Source organism: Sciurus carolinensis, chromosome 5 (genome assembly GCF_902686445.1).
Source record: "Sciurus carolinensis chromosome 5, mSciCar1.2, whole genome shotgun sequence".
NCBI lineage: Eukaryota > Metazoa > Chordata > Mammalia > Rodentia > Sciuridae > Sciurus > Sciurus carolinensis.
In genome coordinates this window covers 150,068,558-150,094,761 of record NC_062217.1, presented here as the reverse complement: position 1 = coordinate 150,094,761, position 26,204 = coordinate 150,068,558, and the positions used below count along the sequence as shown (strand labels likewise).

At 34.4% G+C, this 26,204-nt stretch overlaps 1 protein-coding gene across 11 annotated transcripts in view; it reads right to left on the bottom strand.

Moving 5' to 3' along the window:
- The window catches only part of Btrc (beta-transducin repeat containing E3 ubiquitin protein ligase), a 181,089-nt gene that overhangs the window by 75,076 nt on the left and 79,809 nt on the right, over positions 1-26,204 (bottom strand). For 5 of the 11 annotated variants that reach the window (XM_047552922.1, XM_047552925.1, XM_047552923.1 and 2 more), the window contains one exon: positions 5,514-5,591. The exons of 2 other annotated variants lie outside the window; for them this stretch is intronic. In XM_047552922.1, the coding sequence (XP_047408878.1) occupies positions 5,514-5,591 (78 nt within the window). Of the gene's footprint in view, positions 1-5,044; positions 5,115-5,513; positions 5,592-26,204 lie in introns of those variants that run through there. 4 more of the 11 variants (XM_047552932.1, XM_047552928.1, XM_047552933.1 and 1 more) reach the window with 3 other exon arrangements.

Here is a 26,204-nt window from a genome sequence, read left to right as displayed (position 1 = left end):
TTAATGATACCTCCAGATTAAGTACCAAACACAAAATGAATAGGGCCCATATGGATTCTGACCGGCATATAAGCTGTTTCCTTTATAATTTATTCACGGTATCTCAACTCTCTATATGAAAATACACTTTTTATGGTCATTGCAACCCAGGAGTTCAATAATATTTTTCTACTAAGTCAATGATTACACAATTTATCAAAGAATGATTACACTGAAATAAAAATAAAACAAAACACCAACCCCCTATACAGTCTTCATTCCTCAAAGTAATTTTAAGAAAGCTAGTTATTAAATTGCTTCTTTTTGAAGAAGAGTTTTTGTAGCTAGGCACAAATTGCCAAACTATTTTTTTTAAACATTATTAGACTCTGAAGGATTCAGCAGAAGTGGAAAGTTATATAAACAAATCACTTCATCAGATTCAGAAAGATCACTTTTGTCTTACTTAAGAGACCTACATTAATTACCTTTAAGGTCTTTTACATGGACTATTTAAAATATGTACAATTTATTTATTTATTTCAAATGAGGTGCTTCTTTCCAAAGTATTAAATAATGTCTACAAATGCAACAGCATTTTTATAAATAGGTAATTAAACAGATGACTAAAATTAAGTCAAGCTGCAAAACATTACCCAGATGCACTATGATTTTTTTTTTTTTTAATAAACGTCTCAGGCAATTTTTTTCCATCCAAAGCCCAAAGCACTTCAGGAAAAAAAAAAAGGGGGGGGGGGGGGAAGTTTCACAGGGTAAAAACCACACATATAATGAAATAATGCCAAACCCTAAACTAAAGTATTTACAAGATAGTCCCTTAAGCACAGTTTGTCATACTGCAATTACACCTTGCCTAATGCCAAGCCAAAGTGCTTACTATTGCCACTAGAGGGAGAAGTGTCTTAACACAAAGCAATGGCAGATAGGGAATGGGTTTTCTTGAGCAATTATCAGAACAAAGCTCCCTTGGCTGTGTGTACCTTCTAATTACTCAATACAATTAAAATGACTAACCTAAAACAAATAGAAAAAAAAAAACTGTCTGCCTGATAGCAGGGACTTCATTAAACCTTTTCCCCTCATCAATCAAATCAGAAAGAAGGGAATGCCGTCATATTCAAACATTACAAAGCTCTTAAAGGAAGTAGATTCTGTGATGTTTGATTTTTTTTCCCCTTTAAGTAAGAAAATAAGTGGCTCTCTTGAAAAAAAGAAATGTCGTGGTATTTACCCATCTGGATGCTGCTTGAAAACAAATTGTCCTCCAAAGAACAGAAATACAGTATGTTTCTTTCAGTTCACTGGCTTATGAATGACTTTTTGTTGTTGTTTTTGTTTTGTTAATACACACTACAATGCCATTTTCTGTGTCAGTGATGTGCTTTTTCCTCCTACTCATCCAACTGTAGAAAGAAGCTATACCCATCAGACTTCCATGCTTAAATTGGCTATTTTAACTTTTAGCTTCTCACCTCTGGTTTTTCAAGAACTACCCCAAGGTGATGTTTATAATAATGTAGGAATTTTTTGAGGGGAGGAAGAGATAGTAGGCAAAGAAAAGTTACTTATTCTTTTTTTTTTTCTTTAAGTAGTTCCTTTTATAAGGTCCAGTCATTAACAGAAATGACAACAGAGTCATTTTTCTTTCAGCTGACAATTGTGACATTTTTCTAGCAGTGTGCAAGGTGTTGAAAACCTGGCAGCTGTTACCTCCTGGGATGAAGATACTTTTTATCCTCCCTTGACAGTTTAACTCAGTGGGTCAGCACCTTTAAAGACTGCAAAGTATCCTTGAAGAGGATGGAAGCTTGAATTATTGCTCCCTCCCTAATCAATGTAAACCCTCACTGCAGGTGAAGACTCCAGCTATAGAGGTGCATGGGGGAGGAAAATGTAATGCCCTGAGCCAGATGGTTTTTATCTTGTTTTTAAAGAATAAAGGAACAAGCTAACAAGGGAGACAGCTACTTTGTTAGCTTCTTGGCCTCTCTCATGGCTTTGCATCCCCAGGGTTCCAGCTACACAAGAGAAAGAATACAGAAAAACGTAAACACTTAAAGAAATATAACTAGAGGGTTGGCATCATGCTGCTTTCAAAGGGTTGAGAGAGCTCTACTCAATGCTTTATTTATCACTGCCCACGTTCTCAGGATGGAAAGTGGACACATACACAAAGGGAATGGGGGATGGAAGAAGGATTAGACAGCGGTCACAATTTACTCAATTACAGAGAAAGGCAGGGCTGACAGATCCTATTAGCACCAATGTGAAGCAAAGAAGAGTTGCATGTTGTAATGCTACATTTCAAAAAGTAATGAGTATTTTCATGTGCCCTGCCAGGTCTTTGCCCTCCAAAACAGATAAGAATAAGAGCTACAAAAACAGTGGATGTGCTTTCCTTGGCTTCACATTTTAGGAGTAAAATAAAATTGTACCTGCTTTGAACACCCTTTAACTAAAGTTTATACTTCATGCCAAAAGATAGAGGATTATTCTGAAACTAAGAAAATTAACTTTCTTTACTAGGATGCACTGCTTTACTCCCTTTCATTCCCCTATTCCTGAAATGAAATGATAAAGCAGGTATATAAAATGACTTGGAAACAGGGAGCCATGCTTCCCAACTTTCTTCTCCATTTCCTTTTCTAGTAATACCTTTCAAGTTTTGGAATTACTATTGTGGTGGCTTTATAATACAATTCAGGAAATGTTCTTTCCTGCTATTTTCAGAAAGGGTTTGTATATGATTGTTATTATTATTTCTTCCTTAAATGTTAGTTGAAATCACCAGTGAAATCACATGAGCATTTGATAATTAATTCAATGTAATAGGCACAGGGTTATTCAAATTTTAAATCACGTGTGTTAGCTTTAGGTTGTATTTTTCAAGGAGTTTGTCCATTTCATCTAAGTCGTCATATTTCTGCATAATTGTTTATATTATCCTGTTGTTATTCTTTTAATGTATGTAAAACTCTATGGATAATTTTTCTTTCAGTTCTTCAATATTTTATAGTTCTTCATTGTTGTCCTAACAACAGGGCAAAACTTTACTTTAGAATAACATATGTAAACTAGAAATTAGTTTAAAACAATACTAAATTTTCAAAACATAACTGAACTTTTTATAATCAATGGCAGGAGAGTTCCTGAAATCCATTAGAAATACCTGTAAATAATCTCAAGTTAAGGGACTGGCTCACATGATATAAATTTTACTTACGTCAACATTAGGTATAACTAGGTATAAGGTGGTCTTGATTTTTTTTTTTTTTGGTCTACAGAACATGACTACTCTATGTGCCGGGTGGGGCAGGAGTGGGGTGGCAAATGGCACTTCCTTATTTGTCATACCCGATAAAGAAAAGGAGGAGTTTAAACAGCTTATATATTATGTCCTTCCTTTAAAAAAAAAAAAAAAAAAAATCAGCAGTGGGGTAATCAAGTTCAGGGCAGTCCTGGACAGCTGCCCTGTGACCCGCTTCTATTGACCCCTGCTATTCATCACTCTTCCCTAAGATTGAGAGGGCAAGCTCCTAGGGAGTGACCACCACAATAGACAGACACAAGCCAACAGTAATCTGGTTCTAGCAAAAAACCAGATGGCACTGCAATAAATTTACAAATCTGCATTCATGGGGCTGTTAAAACACCCAGAAGCTAAAAGACTGAGGGCCCCCGGAGGATCTCCTACTTCCCTGTTTCTAAAGGCCATTTCTCTTTCCAAGAACATTGAGTTCATGCTCTTCACAAAGAGAATGGAGATAAAACCCTTGACAAAGAAGGGAGGGCGGAAAGCCTCATGACCTAATTAATCTCCAGAGCTTGGATCTCAACACTGAATGACAGATATTAGAAAAATCATTTTAGAGCACTAGAGGAAAAAAAGGCTGTTAAATTAAAATGGAGGGGAAGAAGAGAACCTTCTAAAACAGCAATGGAAAAAACAACATCAAATCTCTTTCAAATACTGCATAGAACAGATCTTGCGAGTAGAAAATGATTCAATAATGTATGCATTTATTTTTAAAATGAATCAGATTAGTCCCATGTGTGACCTGCTGGTCCATCTGTATGTGCTGGACTTAATAGGCATGATTCTCTCTCTTGCTTCAGTTTGAAGTATGAGAGAGATAAATTTAGTTTAATTTTCAACAGATCAGCCTATCCATTTTCCAAATGGACCATCTGGATCAGCCTATTAAAATTAATTTATAACTTTGCAGAGTGAAAATTCGTTTGTTAGCTTAAATAAAGTTGCCAAAACTTTTTGTCGTGTCATTGTTTTCTGATGGTTGTTTCTATATAGTGGGCAATGTTCCCACCTCCCAATTTATCTTATTCAATACTGTTCTATTGACTTAGATAAATTTCAAATAATTAAAACTGTATCAACATCAATTACTGATCATTTGGTTTGTTTGTTTACAAAGCTTTCTGAACTGACTCAATTCCATGTAAAACAATTACTTTTATAAAGATGGGAGAAGTGCCTGTCCAAAAAAAAAGTTAAAAATGATCGTATCTTGACTCCCAATATTTTCCCTCTAAATTAACACAATGAAAAAAGCAGTCAGAAAACAGAAGTAGAAACACTCTACCATCAGTGAGGTCTGAGTTTCAAATCATTGACTTGCAATACTCATTTAACCTTGCCAAGCTTCCATTTTCCTCATCATATCCAGCAACTTTACAGGGTTACTATGAGAATTAAATAAGTACCATGTTTGTTGTGGGTACTCAACAATATTAGGTCTCTTCCCCTCTGTCCTTACAATGTCATAAATGCAAGTATGTTAAAATTATTTTTACTACTGTTGGTGCTCATCTTACCCAATTTATATAAAAAATTAATAAATGGCATATTTATTCTCTGGCAGCACTTAAAGAGTTTGTTTTTGCTTTCAATTAGTGAGAAAAATGTTAAGGGTTGCTATAGGCAGTGAGAAGGAAATTTTTTGTGGCCAGTATTTTAGACATTTTATTAAAAAAAAAAAAAAAAAGAGCACCACAAACTTGAATATTCACAAGTAAAATGTGTTACCTTTTGGAGGTAGGGGCACAGCAGTGAACAAAAAATTTTTCAAAGTAATCATCGATAGTGGCCTTTACTTCTAGAAAAAGCAAACAAAATATTGCTCAAGCTAACTTAATTATAAGCAGATCTATTTTGGTTATTAACTTTTAAAAAATGTATTAAAAAATCTTAATAGGAAAATAAGGTTTAGGGTCAATTATTTTACCATCTGTACTTAAGAAGCATTTAATTTTTTATGAACAAGACTTTTCTTTGATTTTAATATTCACTACATATAACCAACTGACTATCTTATACCTTTTTCACCTAGGATATTTTTGAAATTAGATATAGTGTTACCTGATAGCTGGCTATGGCCAGATCAACTTCAGAGTATAAAACTCTTAATTTAAGTTCTAATGTTTAAAGAATGGCAAATCAAGGATTTCCTGTCTGTTGGTAGCTTTTTATTTTTAAGTAAGACTGAATTTCATACCTGTCTAAGTGAATTCTTCTCTGGTATTATCTTCCTAGGGGGTTCGCCATTATTACAGTCTTCTCTCTCTGAGGAATTCTGTGAAAGAAAGTAAGCTTTAATTCAGTTCTCATTATTTTCAATCTTATTCTGTGGGAGGTAAACTGAATTACATTTCTAATTCTGTAAGCTAGAACATCATGTATATTTTATGTATTTATTCATTTGAAGATTTATATACATATAGATATATGTAAAGGAAAATATATGCCCATGTATATAAAAAAATTTTGTAGGCAGGGATCTGGGTGAAAAGTATTCAGTTATATTTAAGCACTGCCCAGAAGATCACATTGATTAGAATGTGATTACAAGTCCAGTTTACCACCCTTTGACATAGGTTGACACTGGACATAAAGAAGTTCCAGCCCACACTTAGTTGATAACGACTTAAACCACAATAATTAACTCTCTTTTAAAGAATTAGTTTCCAAGTATTGTAAATGTTTGGTTAGTACAAATCTCCAAGTATGGGTCCTAAAAAACAATTTTTCTTCTGCTTCTTCTCATATTTGCTTTTCTTCAATTAAGTAGCACAGCTCTTAGCACAAAACAATATTTAATCGATGGTTTAAGATTAGAGTCCTTTCCTTGACAGTCTTACCTCAAATAGTAGTTAAGACTCTAAAATGTCAATCAGATTGTATATAGTAAGGAGGGTGAAAGAACAATTCAAGTAAAAATGAGTTCAAAGGTGCTAAAAATCTGCTAGTTGACATAATATAAATCACTATCTCAAGGTAAATTCAGGAAATCCAAATTATTAATTACTTGAATTCTATTTTCTGCAACTACATTTGTAACATTAACTTTTTTTTTTTGAGGGGGGAATACCAGGGATTGAACTCAGGGACACTTGACCACTGAACCACATCCCCAGTCCTATTTTCTATTTTACTTAGAGACAGGGTCTTACAGAGTTACTTAGCACCTTGCTTTTTTCCTAAGGCTGGCTCTGAGCTTGCAATCCTCTTGCCTCAGGCTCCCAAGCCGCTGGGATTACAGGCATACACCACCATGCCTGGGTGTAACATTAACATTTTAAAACTTGCAGTTAACTTATTTATTATATTACATATAGTCATCACATTCTAGTTGGGGAGTTAGCTTATTTTAGGTCCAGAAATTATCCAACATATAAATTTATCTGAAAAATTTCATGCACATATGAAATTATTATTAAACTATTATTACTATGTCTTAAACCTACATGTTATACTTTTTTTTGCTTGTATCAGATATTATACTTTTAAAGATAGTAAAAGAGGAAAAATACATTGTTATTTAAGGCCCTTTCGGAAACTTCACCACTGGCTACTAACATCTGTGTGCTTTGTGCAGTGCCTGTAGCTGGCATAACAGATCAGTCCCCCAAAATGTTTCTTTGGGGCAGAAACCTTTTATGAGACTTAACTTGATATTTCATAACTTTATGATTAAGGGATGCTAAAATGAAAACAAAGAAGAAAAACAGGCTAAAAGCATAGGGTCAAAGAAGCAAAAACTTCAGAGTTCTAAATTATTACCCTCACCATTTTGAAAAATAAAGAAAAGGAATGGGAACTTTTGCCAAAAAATGGCGAAAGGGCTGGGGATAGTGCTACACGCCTATAATCCCAGCACCTCTGGAGGCTGAGGTAAGAGATCTCAAGTTCAAGGACAGCCTCAGCAACTTACTGAGACTCTGTGTCACTGGGCATGGGGATGTGGCTCAGTGGTAAAGCACCTCTAGGTTCAATCCCTAGTACCAAAATAAAGGGGAAGAGGGGATATAGTTAAGTTAATGACAATAAAGCATGACAAATGAGGATACTAGGTGGTAGTGTTAAAATAACTCTTAGCAAAGAGGAAAAAGAAAACTCATAAATACTGATAGTTCTTTTTAGATAGATTAACCAAATTTTTTTTTAACCACCATCAAAAATCAAATCAAAACAAAAATCCAAAGCTACTGTTACGTAAGACAGGCAAGGCACCAGAGGCAAGGAATAGGTATCCTTCTTTTTTTAAATTATTTTTATTATTTTATTTTCTTAGTTGTAGTTGTCGGTGGACCTTTATTTATTTATTTTTATGTGGTGCTGAGAGGATCCAACCCAGTGCCTCACACATGCTAGGCAAGTGCGCTACCACTGAGCTATATCCCCAGCCCAATAGTGAAAAGGAAATGCAGAATGACAGTGAATAAGAGATAAAGAGTTCTAGTCTTGAGTGTAATGAGGAATGATGAAATAGTCATTTGTACCTAAGTGGTCACCTAGGTGGTCCTCAGAGGCTCTTCATTACTCAGGAGACTTCAGCAAGATAATGATTTCATTCTTATCTATGATGAAACCCAATAAGCAATGTGCTTAATTGCTCTGGATCAACAAGTAAATTATATCCAATAAATTCTATTTAAGGGTACCTAGTTGATGCAGGCAAGAATTATCAATGGCCGAATGTAGTGATGCACACCCGTGAGCCCAGCAACTTGGGAGGCTGAGGCAGGAGTATCACACGTACTAGGTCAGCATGGACAACTTAGTGAGACCTGTCTCAAAATGAAATTAAAAGGGCTGTGGATGTAGCCCGGTGGCAGAGCACTTTCCTACCATGCCCAACCAAGGCCCTCAATTCAATCTCTAGTACCCAAAGGGGTGGGGGATCATCAACACCATCACCAAGAGAAGCAGAAATCAAATCAGTAAGTGAAAATTTGACAATCAGCAGGACTGTTACATTACCTTAAAATATTTCTCTGTAAGATACTTAATATTTCAAAAGTTAAAATAGTAACCTTATAGTTATGTGCCTTTTATGAGAACACATCATTACTTCTGAGATACCCCTTATCAAAACTACAAATCCTACATCTAGTCATAAGAAAACATCAAACTAACCCCAAATGAAGGACAATCTATAAAATTACCAAACTACTCTGAACAAAATGTCAAGGTCATAAAATACAGAGAAAAAGTAATTGTTTCAGATTAAAGGAAATCAAGAGATATAATGACTAATGTGATCTGAGGTTTTCTTTTCTATTAAAAGGACATTTTGGGACAATTAGAAAAATGTGAATAGGAATATAAATGCACTAATATATTAAATTTATCAATATTAAATTTCAGATTGTTTCCACTTATTGTTTAAAAATATCTTTATTTTATTTATTCTTATGTGGTGCTGAGGATGGAACCCAGTGCCTCACATGTGCTAGGCAAGCGCTCTACCACTGAGTCACAATCCCAGCCCTGCTTTCCCACTTCTAAAAACATACATATAAGCCAGGGTAGTTGATGCAGGCACAAGCCTGTAATCCTAGCTACTAGGGAGGGTGAGGCAGAAGGATCACAAATTCAAGGTTAGTTTGAGTGAGTCAGTAAGACCCCATCTCAAAATGAGATAAAAAGGGCTGGGGATGTTCTCAGAGTAGCGTATGCCTGGGTTCAATTCCCAGTACTGGTAGGAAATTTATAAACAGGAAAATTCACTTTTTATAATTCTAGGTTAGAAAAGAGCATGCAGTTGTCTAACTACACCATACTCAAAGTATGAAATAATTCTATCATTCCCCATATCCCTTTGTAATGCTCCTTTATAATGAACCCACTTCCCACTGAAAATCACTGATTTTTTAGCTCCATAATTTTCCCTTTTCCAAACATCATATGATATATAACCTGTTGAAATTGGCTTTTTTTTTTAACTTAGTACAAAATATTGGAGATCTAGTTATGTTGTTAGATCAATTAGTATTTCTTTCACTTTTATGGACAGGTAATATTTCACTGCATGGATGTACCACAGTTTATTCATTTGATTTCCTGACTTTGATAATTTGTCCTAAGGTTCTTTAAAATTATGTCCTTGTTTTTAGGAAACATGCATTGAAACACTGAGGGGTGGAGGGATATTATGTCTGTAACTTTCAAACAGTTAAAAAATTGATATGTAAATATATATGTGAGTACATGTGTATAAACAGAGATATGCAAATGTGATAATGTGTTAACATTAGGTGAATCTGTGTGAAGGATATAAGGGGATTCTTTTTACTATTCCTTCACTTTTCCACAAATCTGAAATTATGTCAAAATAAAAATTAAATAATAGGTCAAATCTAGAATAAAATATATTAAGAGATGGGAGGGCGTAGTTAGTTAAGTGAAAAATAAATTTTAGGGGTAACTGCATCCAATATAAGTAAAACTTATATTCTATTGCTTAATCCTAAACCAACTCTAAGAAAACTTGACAGTTGAGAAATACTCATTTCTAACACTCGTAGTGTTTCATCATAGTAAATAATTTGCAGGATCTGGTTGTAGTTCTGGTGTAATAACATTCTACAAACAGAACAAGTATATTAAAATAGTTCTGAAAAAGATTCTCTTAACTTGTTACCTTTTGTATTATTCAAATAGTTTTTGTTTGTTTAGTTTTGGTATTGAAGACTGAACCCTGTGGCACTTTGTCACTGAGCTATATCCCCACCACTGAGCTATACCCACAACCTCAATAAATTACTGAGGGCTTTGCTAAATTGCTGAGGCTGGTCTCAAATTTGCAATGCTTCTGCCTCAGTCTCCTAAGTCTCTGGGATTATAGGCGTGTGCCAACACTAATATCGCAAATAGTTATTTTTTAATCTAGTTTACTAATTAAGAATTAAAAGGGGCAGAGTAAAAGTCTCACTGGCACCTTTGAATCTAACTTCAAACTAGAAGCTTTCAGGTTGTAACACTGGCAGACATAGGAACAGAAGTTTAGGTAAATTAAAAAATGAAATACTGCTAAGTTCATGCATGAGATCTCAGAGATTTATTTTGGATGAAATATTCTCAGATGTTAACCTGGAATGAATTAAGAAAAAGTAATTGAATTAAAAATATATTCAGATGAAAATTTCAAAATCAACACATCTAAATTTAAAGCACTCTTTTGCCATCCTCACTCATTTCTAGATCAGCTCCTTTTCTCCCAACTTTTCTTTTTATTCCAGACTTACATTCTCAGAGTTGGCTTTAATCTGTCTTTTTTTCTTTGAACATATCTAACCAATTTCCAGTCTATAAAGTTTCCTTTGAATCATCTATTTTAATACATCTGACCCTAATTTTACATTTCCACTGCCTCTCCTCTAGTCTAGACTCCTAGTATCTCTTACGAGTGCTATTAGTATTACAACCTTTTGATATTCTTGCCTAAATCTATATTTGTCACATTCTAAACACTACTGTCAGAACTGTCATTCTAAAAAGGTTACTTCATAATGCACCAATTAAAAAATATGGGGAAAAAAGGTTACTTTCCTGCTCAAAAACTTTTTTTTTTAGCTCTCTGACATCTACAGGATAAACCCGAACAACAACTACTACTACTACTTTTTTGTGCTGGGAATGTACTACTACTAACTACTACTACTGCTACTACTGCTACTGCTACTACTTTTTTGTGCTGGGTATGGAGTTGAACCAAAGTTCTCAATGCAGTGTAATATTCATAATCTGGTCAACCTAATTCTGTATATCAAAGTGTCTGCACCATTTACAGAACATTCAGCATCATTCACCCAAAATAAGAGCGCTTTCTTATCCCTGTGCTTTTGCTAATTCTATTCCCTTCAGCTTATTTCTCAACCTCTTCATCTACTAAAATCCTGGTTTGAATCAACTAAAATGAGACCTTTTCTGAGAAGCCTATGCTTTCTCCACCATCCTCACCCTCAATCCCCACTGGAAATTTCTCTGAATTAACACTTTATTTCCAATTTGGTACTTATTCTTTGTGTTTTTTTTTTTAATGTCATAACTTTACATGAACATGTTTTCTTCCCCCAACCTGCAGTTCCTTAAGGGAGATAGCTTCTTTTTCATTGTCATATTCCGGTAGCTCAACACAAAATTATAGACTATAAGTTTTAAATATGTTTGTTGGACTGAATACTATTGCCAGATTACTTTTTAACACCACTAATGTCATGGTGGTCTTTTTTTTCCAAGAACATTTTTTTTTAGTGACTTTTTGTTTCCATGAAATTAAAAATTTAATTCTAGGCCTGGTTTTCAGGACCTTCTAGAATTTTCTGCCACATCATTCCAAGTCATTTCTCTTAAGATATATTTTCTGCCATAGTTAAGTCTCACAAACATGTGATAGGCTTTTGAAACTTTTAAGCAAAAGGATCATTAATTCTAGTCTAGTTCAATTGATGATTATTTAATCTATTCAAGTTCTATACAATGTTAAAATGAGGTTCAACTGTCATTTTTTCCTAAGAAAACACATAATCACTCCATCTCTCCATCTTATTCTATTAGAAATTCCTTAACATTTTATCTCAATTTATATAATCTGATGATTACATACATTTTTGCAATGTAACTCAACTAATTAATAAGAATGAAAACTTATTGGCAAAAGTCTTGTAGCTCCCTCTTACTGCTAACACATTACATCATATACAGACAACAGATGCTCAATAAATAATTCAAACTTACAACCACAGTTCAGTTAACTTAAACATGTTTTTCATAGCAGAGACATTTCAGTGATTGTCCAAATACAGTCCTTACTGTCTACTATTTATAATGCCAGTATGATCAGTTAGTGCTGGAGTTAGCAAGCTCTAGTCTGTGGCATATTTTTGCAAACGAAGTTTTCCTGGCACATAGCCACACCCATTCATTTACCTTTTGTCTATGGCTGCTTTCACACTACAATAGCCCAGTGCTCACAACAGATATCCTACAGCCCACAAAGCCTCAAATGTTCAGTAGCTGGCGCTTTATAGAAAAAGCTTGCCAGTCCTTGATTAAGGAGGAAAAGGTTGTGCATAACCAAAGCAACCCTACTTTTCAGAATTGGGGGGGGGGGGGGGGGCGGTTCTTGGGCATATAACAAGAAATAAAGATGTTTGGATAGAAGCAAACAGCAGGGTCATAGCTGGTGCAATATTCTCCAGGACCTAGTCTAAGTGACTTAATTACTATTTTCAGTTATCTATTTGAATATACAATTCCTGATAACATGGATAATTAAGAGTTGATTATATAATCAAATGAAAACCTAATTTACTCAGTGATGAAAAGTCAAGCCACTCATAATGACGTATAATAATCTTTGAGTGAGCATCTTGCTCAAGGTTGGATGGTACAACAGAGTCTGAACTTGTTTAAACAGACATCTGTTTTAAGTAATACACTAGTTCTAAAACTAGAAGTAACATTTTTCCACCTATGCCATTCTTCATCAGGAGAATGCAAAGAACTCTGTGGGATAATCTTATCGTTTAGCTGCAGATAAACATTGTGGTGAATCATTAACCCTGGTTTTGAACTCATTTTAAAAATGGAATCAGTTGCTCATCATCATGTAGAATGGCAATCCACTTAAAGAAAAAAAATCATGGGACCAATTTCTACCAAATAGTTGCAAACATCACATTGTAAGCTTACTGATAAGTTAATAACCAGATTAATACTTTTCTCACTTGTTATGTAACTTGGAGCTAATTACAGCCTCCAAATACACAATTTGCAATTTATAAAAATAGGAATTATTCCTTTACAAGGTTAAAAGGTAATTTAGCTTTAGCTACCTGAATAAAACCCTTCAAACTCTTCAATGAAAGGTGTGGGTAGGGGGCAGGTACACCACGTGTATGTGTGTATATCTAAACAATTTTAATTAATCATTCTAGAATACAATGGGAAAACTTAGATCATTTAAGTTCAGAAGTTGACTGAAGAATCCTATTAAAGGACCACTTTCGGGGAAACCTAAAGTGTCCTCGTAAGATAATATTCTGGGGTACATTTTCATGCACACTGTTTCTCTGGCAAGTTTATCATTTGACATACTCTATTAAACCACAACCACATCAAAGCCTCCCTATATACTGCTAAACTTGAACAAATCCACCAGTTAAAGCTTCAGGAACGCTCATTTCTAGTGATATACCAATCCTTGTACAGTGCTGGGAACCAGACAGAATGTAAAGCACTCACTGGAGCAACCAAACAGGACCTTCCATTAGTACTGCCTTACTCCCTGAGACGGAAGTCAAAACTGCCAAGTCGATTTTTTCCCCCTGCTACATTGTCCAACACTAATTATAAAACACTACAGATGCAGCCTTTCTCAAAATGCAAAGGGACTGTGTATATTTGCAAAGAACAACTATTTTTTATGCTTCCAAATTCTTAATCCTGTTTGGAGCTGTCAGTGGGGGTTAATGGAAGCCTTGGATAGGAGAATTCCAATCTGGTTGGCAGATGGATAGGTTGGTTATAGCTGCATAACTATGTCTTGCCTGCAGGCACAATTCAGAACACTGTTAAAGCAATATAAAGTCTCTGTCAAGCTGAACCATTTGGATCAGTAGCAAGGAGAAATAATAATAAAAAGAAGTTCATTCTGGGCCTTGTGCATTTATGCTAGTATGCAGAAACTGATTAATTGTCATAGTGTGCTGGTCTTCTATACCTCAGATTTCTACTTCTGGAGTAGATTTTGCATGCTAATATAATCATTCTCCCTCTTGAGACATTAGCAAATAATCAATGAAAAACAGGATCATAATTTACTGAGATTCGAGCAATTCTCTATGCAAATTTGACTTGTTATTGCTGCTGCCCTCGTTAATCTGAATGCCTTTGACAAACTCCTTTGATTTATGAACTCATGACAACTCCAATGTGTATATATTTGCTAGATTGACATTATCATTAAGAGTGGGTGGACTGAGCTCACATGAATGGCTGATTTTACTCGCTGGTGTCTGCTGCTCAACAGCTGAGCATCTCCTCCTCACAAGCCCCTGAGCGGCAGGCTCTTCCCATCTTCCCATCCATTCATCATCTCGATGTTAATTGGCCCAGGCTTTAAGCAAATTTCAACACGATTTAAAGGCACGATGACACTGATTACTGACCCTCTGCCATACGGTGCCTATTGATTAACCTGACAGAGATGATGAGCTTGAGGGAAGCTAGGTGTGTGGGGACCTCAGGGGGAAAAATATATTGTCTATGCAGGCAAACACTTGTCATTACCTCATGAGCCAGAATTTGCACAGCACACATTCTTAAAACACACTACTGCTTTAACACCTACAGCTAATACAGAAAGTGCTTTCTGTATTCAGAGATATTACAGATATGTCAAGTCAAAGCACATGACACATTCAGTAGTTAGAAGAATTCCCTAGATAGATGGCTGCCTTTCAACCAATTATGTTTGTGCTGGCTGATGTATATATTTTAGTTTAAATTAGAAGTATTATTGGGTAGCCTGGTAGTGTTATATCAGAAAACAATAAGAATGGGGAAACAAACTAGATTCTTGAAAATACAGGAAGAAGAAAGGAAGGATTAAAATATCATCCCAACACTCCTATAACAAGCTGCCTTTTCACCACTATTAAAGAAGAGATACTCTCAAAGAGAAAGAAAACATCAGCTGGATTTTAACAGTTTTATTGTTTGTTCTTTTAATACTGCTAACTGATTCCAACTGCCAAACTATTCCCAACACAGAAATTACCAAATGAATATTTTTAAAATAAAGCAAATTAATATTTTAAGTCTAACAAATATACCCCTTAAATTGTTGCTTGCCCATATTCAATATACTGTTGTACAAACTGTTTACTTAGGGAAACTGTGCAGGATCTTTGAAGTTAAGCCTCACAAAACCCAAATACTTCATTATTAAGACAAGGAAATATGAAAGTTCACAATTAATAGTTACTGATCACATACATTAATAACAAATGAAACCTGCTTTAAGATATTGCTAGGTTTGTAAATTTACACAAGCAAAGTCATGCAGTACACCATAGGGATCAGACAAAAACTATCTTTAGATAGGGACAGTTATTATTTAAAACAAAACCAACAAAATATCCTCCCTCTGGCCACACATATCACCTTGTTTACTTACGAGTCCTGGGGGGACAGCCAATATACAATTTTATACACGGAGATTCTGGAGCAGCACTAACAGTTATTTTAAAGCTAAAATAATAGAAAACTGAACAACAGCCCAGCTGTAGTCCCTATTACAGTGACATGGGCTGTTAATGTAAGAGATCAAATGTTTTTCAAGTCAAACAGCATTGGTGCCTGTTATACTGGAACATGTAGCTTACTCCCTAAAAGCCTGCCTCCTGCTCTTTTAAGATAAACAAGCTCAACTAAGCACTGAGATGCTCTGATAAGAAGGACAGAAAAGATGAACTGCACTATGGAGTGACAAGGCAGGAGCATGACAAGGCAGGGGCAAAAACAGTGTTGCTTTTGTTAACTTTCAAGTCATAAAAAAAAATACAATATATTTTAATATTTTTCCATTAGAGTCTACCTGCAGAGAAAGGTGTATTTGCAATAATATGGGGATTCCACTAAAAGAGTTAAAACAGTTATCTATCTTGTGAAAAGGAGAGAACACAGCTGTCTGAATATATTCAGCTTTGCGACTTCTTAATCAAAGGTTTGAACAACTTAGAATGACGCTGAGTATATAAAGTGTTTGTAATTATGTTAATATGCTCCACATCAGAAGTAATAGTCCATTGAAACTTTAGTTCTGGCTCTGAAGACTTGATTTTTAAAACAAAACAAAACAAAAAAAAAACCTTTATAATGTACTCTTCCAACTACAAATTTTTTTTTTACATTTTACTATGTGTATTTCTTACCTTTTATTCTGCTTAACATGACATCTATTTATAACAATATTTTAAAATCCCAAATAAGCTTGAAAAGTAGGCAACTACACACTGCTATAAATTCATTATTTTCTTGTCAGACATAAGATTACCATTTTTTTTTTTTTTTTTTTTTTTTTTTTTTTTGGTGTGGGGATCAAACCCAGAGCCTTGTGCTTACAAGGTAAGCACTCTACCGACTGAGCTATCTCCCCAGCCCCTCTTTTTTTTTTAATAAAATAAATTTCATACATATGTTTATATTGTTTAAAATACAATGCCAATGAACAAAGCTAAATAAGCATGGCAAAATGAATATAAATTCATCAGGGAGATTTGAAATAGAAAGACTTCCTTAATAAAAAGTCATGCACAACTATCATGTGAACAAATATACTAGTTTAATTTACTTCTTCTACCTTTAAATCTATATAAATATTAAAGAATATTTTTCCCTTTCAAGATGTCACCCTCATGATTATATACTTAAGAGAGATCCTTTGATGCCACAATCTTATTTGCTGCCCAGTTTACACAATTTTTCATCCAGGGATCCTGATAGAGTTCTCTGTGAATTAAGAGGCAAACATTTGCTTCTACTAATAAGGACATCTGGTTATTTTTGTAACTCAAAGACATCTGCATTATGTAGAGCTTTCTGATTTCTCAAAATCAGCTTGAGAACTGTAGAACCCTTAGGACATGTGCCAAAATCTTTTCTTTCTAATGAATTGTTTTTTCTGTCATCCTTGTTCCTGAGGTTTGTTTTTTATTTTTCCTAAATGGATTTCTTGACCTTAGATATCTACCTTACTTCAGTGTTACCATTTTATTACAATTCAACAATATCCTGTAAGAAAATTAAGGTTCTTTAACTTGATAAACTGTACCATCTTCCCATGTCTACCATTTCAGGATGAAAATAAAACCATTAAGTACATTTCTGAAAATCAGATTGGGCTAGGTTAAGATTTGTGTTGAGGTTTATATTTCTATTTTAAACTGGACCTTATTTAATCATTATTTTCCTTGTATTATTAACAAAGTATTATTTGATTGTCTTGTTATTATCCTGTAGCCTTTTCCACTAATTATTATCTTACTGTCTTTTCAGGTCTTAACATTACAAATACCATTCCCCTCACTGATTCTTACAAATTTTTGGTTCCCAAGGTTGAAACACATGGCTCAGTATAAGTCTTGAAGTATATGCTTTAAAGAATACACACATCCCAATTTGTTTGCCTTGTTTTCCTCTTAAAATACTAAGCAGACTAACTACATAGTAAGGATACTTGAGTTTAATTTCTAACTTTTACTGTAAATCCTACTTTCTCATTTTCTGCTCATTTCCACTATAGAAATTAAAAAAAAAAAATAGAATGAAGGAAAAAAATTTTTTTAATACAAAACAACTAACATAATGTATTTTGACTACATTCTTCATAGGTTTCTAAGTAACCACATGACAAGATAGTACTGGCCTAAAATTTAAGTGAGAAGACTTCTATTTCCAAAGGTCAAAGGGCATATACACAGATTCATGTCTCCAATCTTTCATTTGTTAATCTTATCAAGCAACAAAGTGAAAATAAAAATCAGATTAACTTGGGAGTTTTACCAGGAAGAGTTTAATAGATTTATTTGTGAAGATGGGATAATTTTACTGCCCTAGGGATAAATAATCTTGTAGAATTTCATTGTTTAAAACAATGATCTTTGATGGGTAAGAGATTTTAAAAGATTTTCTTTTTCTCTAATAGAAGGGATTTTTTCCCTACTGTAAATGGTTTCTACTTAAAGGATATGTTTGTTTGTTCTAACAAAATTACTTTTCTTAAGCCTACAGTCTTATATTAATGGAATGCTAGGGAATGGCTGTATACCTGTACACATCTAATCTTCCATTAAGCAGAATTTTGTTTGCATTTCTGACATTCTACAATTAGATTAGGCTTATCATTACTTTACAAACCATGGCTGCCTTCAATCTAAAGAATCACAAGGAATCTATTTTTTTCAGAATTATCATATAATCCACTATAATTAGCAAAAACAAGTTCTATCATTTACTAGGAATAAAGATTTTTCTTGGAACTATTAATGATCCTTTGTTGATTAAAGAAAAATAAATGAGAAACATTAATTCAAATGTTTTTGAATTATTTTGCCTTTGATCAGCACCTCAATTTTAATATGGCCATTCGATTTCATTTAATAATCATTTTAGCACTGAAATTTAAATGCTAAAATTAATCAATGTGTTCATTCTAATCCATGATCTTTTAATAAAATCTATTATTAGCTATCATCAATGGCATTTTGTTGTTTTATGGGATTAAAAAACTGTTTCATTAACTTCAGAGTCTGATCATGGATTAGTGGTTTGACAGATATCAATATTAATACCATAGTACTTGTTCTGCAGTACAGAAATTACAAATTTTGTAACAGCCAAATTTGGTATTGGTTTTCCTGCCAAAATTCCTGCTTATGGAAATCAATGTATATCTTTTGCTCCTGCAGACAAAAGAAGAAACAGTTGACTTCAAAATCAGTTGCCTATAACTGACAGCTGTACAAAGGACAATCTGGGTAGTGGTCAGTAAGAAAGTACAGTCATTTCTAAATGCCAGTGGTTCCCAACATCTCCTTTCCCTCTGCGTGGAATGAAGTCTGAGAGCACTGACTGGTGGGTCATTCGACTCACAAGGGCCTGGAAAGGTTTCAAGAATAACAGAGGTCATGTAATTGCCAAAAGAGCATTAGCCACTCAATCATAATGGATAATTAAATGACCTACATGATTCCTGAAATAGCTGCTCTATATTTGGTCTATTACTTGCGTCCCTCAAGATAAGCTACTCATCTGGTCTGCCTTGACCCGCAAAAGTCCAACCTGTGCCTGAAAACTAGCTGCATGCTGCTATTGCTTTGTAAGAAACTGCCTCTCCACGCCCCCCCCCCCAGTAGTCATGCCCCAGACTATGCTTTCAAGAGGACACACATAAAAAATCAATCTTGTATTCTTTCCCCTATTGTGCTCTGGAATACAAATGACATGACTAAAGCCAAGAAAAAAATTAGTAAATTCCTAGTTTAGGTCTTTGTGGGACAGAAGAAAGAAACTAATACCTACAGAAAAGGAAAAGTCACGATAATTTTTTAAAGTTTTGTTCATATGCCTTCAAAGAATCTGATATTTGATTATAAAGCTAGTCAAGGTTTTGTGTTTTTGTTTTTGTTTTTTTAAGGGCATAATCAGTAAAACTTCAATTGCCTGAACTGCATTTCTGGTTTTGTGGGCTATCCTGGTCTAGTTTTTCAGTCCATACACAAAGCAAACTGCCTCTCAACAAGCTGAAATATACATGGCACCAACTGTTTATGTAACAGCAATAGGAAAAGGAGCAAGACTCTCTCACTTCAAATTTTCATCACTTTGAATAGTTCAACAGTCTCACTACATTATTTGATTAGACGATACAACCAAATAGCAGCCGGCTGCATTAAATAACTAAAATGTACCAGAGAATTTGCTTCTTTCAAAGGAAAAGGTCTTCTGCCTATGACCCTAGAGGTAACTGCTCATCCAGCAAACACTACAGAAAGAGGCAAGAGACAAGCAACCCAAGACAAGCCCACAATAATGGCAAGGGATAGGGATGTGAGGGACAAAGGAGGTCCACATTTAGAATACCTTGAAGGCTAGCAGAATTTTTCCGATTCCACGGGAAATTATGTAGCTTGAGGCTACCAACTACTCTGATCTCTTACTAGTACATGAATGGCTTATTAAACCTAGAACATATCTGTTTTAGTTAACTTCTGGCAGGGAGGGGTAAGAGGGGGAGAAGAGAACAAAATGTACTTAAATGCTGAATTTTTTCTCCAGGCTGAATGCCTTTCATCCAATAAGACATTCAAAGCAGTGACCCAGCAAATGGATTGAAAAGCAATCTTCCATCCCAGTGCCACATTATCATTCCTATTCAGTATTCTCCATGAGATATCTCAATCAGCTGTGTGTAAGTGACAACGCAGCCATTGCTGGGTTAATTAAACATTTGACTTTAACACCCTCCCCGTCATTAAGCAAATAAAAACAGATAATTCAACTGCACTTCATCCTCAGGGTACACAACACACATGTCAAAATTAAGAGAGTCCAAGGCCTCTGGGGAATTCTGCTGGGGCTATAATCAGTTTAAATCTTATCTGGTTTATCAATTATTCTATTGATTAAACCAAAGCGATTATATACAACTCCTCTGCCACATGGGATTGATGTCAGCAGAGCAAGAAAAATAACTCCAGGAGGTTCCAAACTGATTTAAAAAGGGACCAACAGACAGACCAATAATAGTCGATTATTACATACCAGTGATCCATATACTGAAGAGTTGATTCTTAGTTTCAGGCGGGTGAAGTGAACTGTTTCCAATCACTATGTCCCTCTGCTATACCTTACAGTTGGCTTGAGTAAATTTATGTCATGGAAGATCAACATATTTTCTACTGATTTAAACAGAAGCTCGCATGCTTAGCAGTTGAGATATATTTTATAGATACTGAGTCTTAGCTCTAACAGAATTCAAACAGGGAAAACTAAAATTTTTCTTATTTTCTTACCTATATGCATGTGACCAGTAACACAAAGGGATAAAAGGGATATACTTGAAAGCAGATTCTCCTAAAAATAAAGCTTCACCTAGTCATTCCAGTTCTAAACCACCTACTTCTGAAAAACAGAACCTAAGAAATCACAAAATCTTACCAAAGATATAGTCATTTTTTAAATTAATTCCAAGGACAAACATCCTCAAAGCTGTTAATAATGCTGAAAACAGAGACCTGTATCTTCAAATGAAATGTTGATATCGAAACCATACATATCGAGTTTCTAACCGAAAAATTTAACCACAATTTAGATACCCTCCTGTCCAATTCATTGTGAAATATCCTTCAAGTGTCTAGAACCCTTATCACCTCAAGGCCATGCCCTTCTATATATGAGAAAACACTAATAAAACCTACTAACAAAAGTGGGGGAGGGAGCTTAAGACTACTCCACACCTGAAATCCGTGTACTCGTAGGCCTGTTCTTCAAAAAGGAAATTTGTTCACTGCTATGTTGTGCATTCAACCGTAATTTAACTTATCTTCTTCAGATTTTTTGTTTTCAGGCAGACTAAGTAAGAAACTTGCATTAGCATGCTGTATTATTTACTCACCACTAGAAATACTGAGGGTGCTATTTGTAATTGTATTCTTTTTAAGAGGTTTGTTCTCTGCAGCTGTTTTCTGCTTGCAGTGTATTTTGTGTAATCAGCACATCATCATAAATACATTGGCTGTTCCCCTGAGGGTAGCTGTCACTGTTTAATTTACAGAACAACCTGGCCAATGTGAATTTTAACACTACAGCACTATGGCAAGGAGTTACCACACTCTGTGAAAAACAGGTTTCTATGAATTTTTATATCAAGAGCTAGTCCCAGGACAATTTAGGTTCTAGAAATAGACTGTTTAAAGAAGTATTTTTATACCTTGTATGCAATAGATTCTTTCCCACTGACAGCTTTAGAAGTCCCCCTGAACTAACCCCTAAACCACAAGTAGGCACTACCAATAATGGAGACAAGGACTGAAAAAAATCTATGATCTACCAGCAGGAGGCACTGTAACAAATGCTACTGGCCCCTCTTTAATTTACATGTAGAGATATCAGAATCATCACTGCTCCTTTAGAAGTGTAAAGGAAGAAGGGAAAACCATTTAAGAAACACAGTACTCTAAAATATGTGTAGCAGTCTTTTCAGTTGAGATGAGCCATAAGTGTAAGAACATAAATATACTACTTTCCTAGGGCTGCTATTAAACCACATCTCTAGCTCAATGAGGGATGGGGGGGATGAAATTAATAGTTATCAAGAATAATATTTCCCCAAAATCATATGCACAGTGACTAACACAAAGGCTTTCAAAAAATGTCTAATAAATAACTATGAACTACTTGAGAACAGTGTCTGAAACTTAATTTATGCCCAATACTTTGTAGGACCTGACACAGAAGTTACTCTGTATATGAACTGAATAGAGGTGTGGCTAATTTTCAAAAGCCATGTTATTTGTAAAGCTTCACATCACACGATGTCAAAGGCTATATAAAAAATATGTCCTTAAGGCTGTCAGAAAAAGTGAATACCATTTTAATGAAAGCTATCTGTACAAGACCTAAGAAGCTCAATCTTACAATAAAAAATAAATTCAGTCAAAAATACTGGCATATTCAAATAATAAAGATCCAAAATAACTAAAACTTCTATAACTTTATATTATTTATTTCATATGATAAAATGGAAAGAGATCATTTTAAATGCTCAACCAGGAAACCAACAGCACTTTTCTGTTATTAAAGTGATAGTATACACATTCCATAAATCAAGTATTATACATATGTATTTTTCTGTTAAGGGCTATTTTGCAAAATGAGTAAAAATATAGTTCATGTGATTTGCCCTCAGTGTATTTGCTTTTAATAAATTATATAGAATTATGTATTCAAGATGTTTTTAACAACAATAAATTCTAACTAACAAAACACTCAACATAGAACGATCATGTGATCCAGCTATGCCATTCCTTGGTATTTATCCTAAAGAATTAAAGTCAGCATACTTTAGAGATATATGTGCTCCCAAATTTATCACAGCACAATTCTCAATAGCCAAGTTATAGAATCAGCCTAGGTATCTATCAACTGATGAACTGATAAAAGAACGTTTATATATATGATGAAGTTTTATTCAACCAGAAGGAACAAAATTGTGTCATTTGTAGGAAAATGGATAGAACTAGAGAGCATCATGTTAAGTGAAATAAGCCAGACTCATAAAGACAAGTATTGTTCTCTCATGGATGAAAGCCAGTGGGAAAGAGGGGTAAAAAAAGAAAAAGAAAAAGAAAAAAGGATGTCATGAAAGCAGAAGGGAGACCAACAATGTAGAGAGGACTGAGGAAAGGAGGAGAGTAAGGAGAGTTACCGAGGAGTGAAATTAATCAAATAATATTATATGTAGCAATACACTACAATGAAATCTACCATTCTGCATAATTAATATACACTAATAAAGAAATTATGACCAACAGATTCTTTAAAAAAAAAAAAAAAAAAAAAGGAACAAATTTACCCTACTTTATTTTGGAGGTTTTCAAACTTGCTCGGTTTTGTGGTAAAATTAAAGTTCCAACTATTAAGTAGAACAACAGAGATAGAACTTACTCTGATACTGCTATTTTAAACATTTTTTTCTGTAACAAGTTTTCATTTTATGTAAGTGAAATTAAATACACACAAAATCTCATAATGCTTTTAAAAGTGACTAACCTCAATATTTCTGACAACCAAAAAGATGGTCTAAGAATGTAAATAAATCCAATTATTCATCCTTTCTATAATGCTAAGACATTTCAAAATGGAATTGCTTTTTACATTTATGTTATATGAAAGGCAGAATGAGAAAGAACATGACCCTTTTTTATTTTTAATTTTTTAACTAATAAAGGTTAGAAATTTTTAATTTGGTTGAATATATGCAACTTAGCACTTAATATTTCATTAAAAACTTTATGCTTAATAAAACATATCGATCTTATGAAGAAATTCATCACATTTTTTCCTTTCCAATTTAAAATCACAAAAATGCACCCTAGGATCATCTGAACTACTCTGGATGGGGTTAGACTGAGGTCATACTAGATCAGATGACTGCATTCTTCTCCCTAGAGACCATGTAGTAGTTCCATAGGCTGCCATTAGATAGCAGCACAGTACACACCATCATTCATTGTCTCTCACAATCTTTCCTGTTAAGGTTGGAATTATCTATTTTACACACACACACACACACACACACACACACACACACACACACATTCTAATTCAATTAGTGCAGTCGGCAACTCCAGAAAAGAGTAATTCAATTAGTGCATTGTGGAGCTCTGCAATACCTCTAAGCAGATGTTCACCATCTCAGGAACTGAAGCTAGGTTTAAAATACCTGTACCACTCATTTGTCAAAGTGCTTACATATGCCTTTTTGGTTTCAAAAAAAAAAAAAGAGGAGAGGAAACAAACCCAGGTTATGTCCTAGAAATTTTTCTATCACCCAAATCAAAGAAGTATGTGTAATTTTAGGATGGGATGCAGTAATTAAATTACATTATCCAAACAAAATGTATCTACACTGTATTCTATATTATTATACACTTTTTTATACACTACCATATTGTACTTTCTTTTTTTCCTTTTTTTTTTTGGGGGGGGGGGCGGTGGGTGGTACTATGGATGGAAAACCAGGGCCATGTACACTTGGCTAATATTTTACCACTGAGCTACAGCCCCAGTCCTTATTGTATACTTTTTGTGGCACTATCTCTAGTTATGCATGACACACTATAATAAGGATGACGTCAAGGTGTGATGTACCCACAAGGACAGACAACCAGAATGATAACACCAAAAAGAAAGTTGCAAAAATAGCATGAATGATTCTTGGTATTGTCCGAGAAACACTAACAGAACCAGAAACACATAACCTGTGGATGAGAAGATATAAGCAATATGATACATAAATACAATTGTCTCTTAGTATCCACAGAACATTGGTTTGAGGCAATTCCCCTCCCCTGCCAGTAGATACCAAAATCTTCAGATGCTCAAGTACCTTATATAAAATGACACAGTATTTGTATATAACCTATGTAACCCCCCCCCATATACTTTTTTTTTAAGACACTGGAAATCAAATTTATTCTTCCAGGATTCACACTGGTTTGTCAACACTAAGAAATGCACTTAGGGCTGGGGAGATAGCTCAGCTGGTAGAGTGCTTGCCTCGAAAGCACAAGGCCCTGAGTTCAATCCCCAGTACCGCAAAAAAAAAAAAAGAAAGAAAGAAAGAAATGCACCTAAATAAAAGAAAGCCTCCCATATGCCTTAAACCATCTCTAGATTACTTATAATACTTAATACACTCCATTGTTGTATAATGTATCAAATGCATTCTACTGTCATGTATGACTAAATAGAATAAAATATTTTTTAAAAACCTAATACAGGGCTGAGGTTGTGGCTCAGTGGCAGAGCACTTGCCTAGCATGTGTGAGGCACTAGGTTCGATTCTCAGCACCACATATAAATAAATAAGTAAAATAAAGGTCCATCGATATCTCAAAAAAAAAAAAAAAACCCAATACAATGTAAACATTATTTAAATAGCAATTTAATATATACTTATTAGCATTATATTTAGAGTAATATATATTTAATATTACTCAATATTAAATAATTATTTATGGAATAAAGACAAGAAAAAAGAAGCCTATACATGTTCAGTACATATGTAACCATCAGAAGTTTAATTACATTTCAAGTGTGTAACGGAATCCCCAAATGTGAAACCCAAGGATAAGGAAGGTCAACTGCATATGAAAAAGAGAATAATCACTTTATATTGCTACAAAAGGTAGAGTCAGAACTAATGGGTAAATAAAAGTTTGGCTCCTTCTTGAGGGAAATTTTTCCAACAGAACCAAAAATAATAAAATAAAATGCCTCAAGAAGTTTAGCTCTCCAGTAATGGTGGTGATATAATACAGACTGGATGACCCCCACTAACAAACACTTTATAAAGAATTCCTGTCTTATGAAATTTATGTTACTGGATGGTTCTGTGATGTCCCCTCCAATGCTAAGATTCTCTGAATACACTGATTTTTGCTCATGAGATAAAGGTGGAGTTTAAGTGATAAAGCAAATCACTATTATGGAGGAATGCCTCACAGTCTCTGGGCTTTTATACAGTCGTACCTCCATAATTACATGCCAAGGGAAGAAGAAATTTTGTACAGTTTTCCTGTACTAGATTTAGGAGATTCCATAAATTGCATAT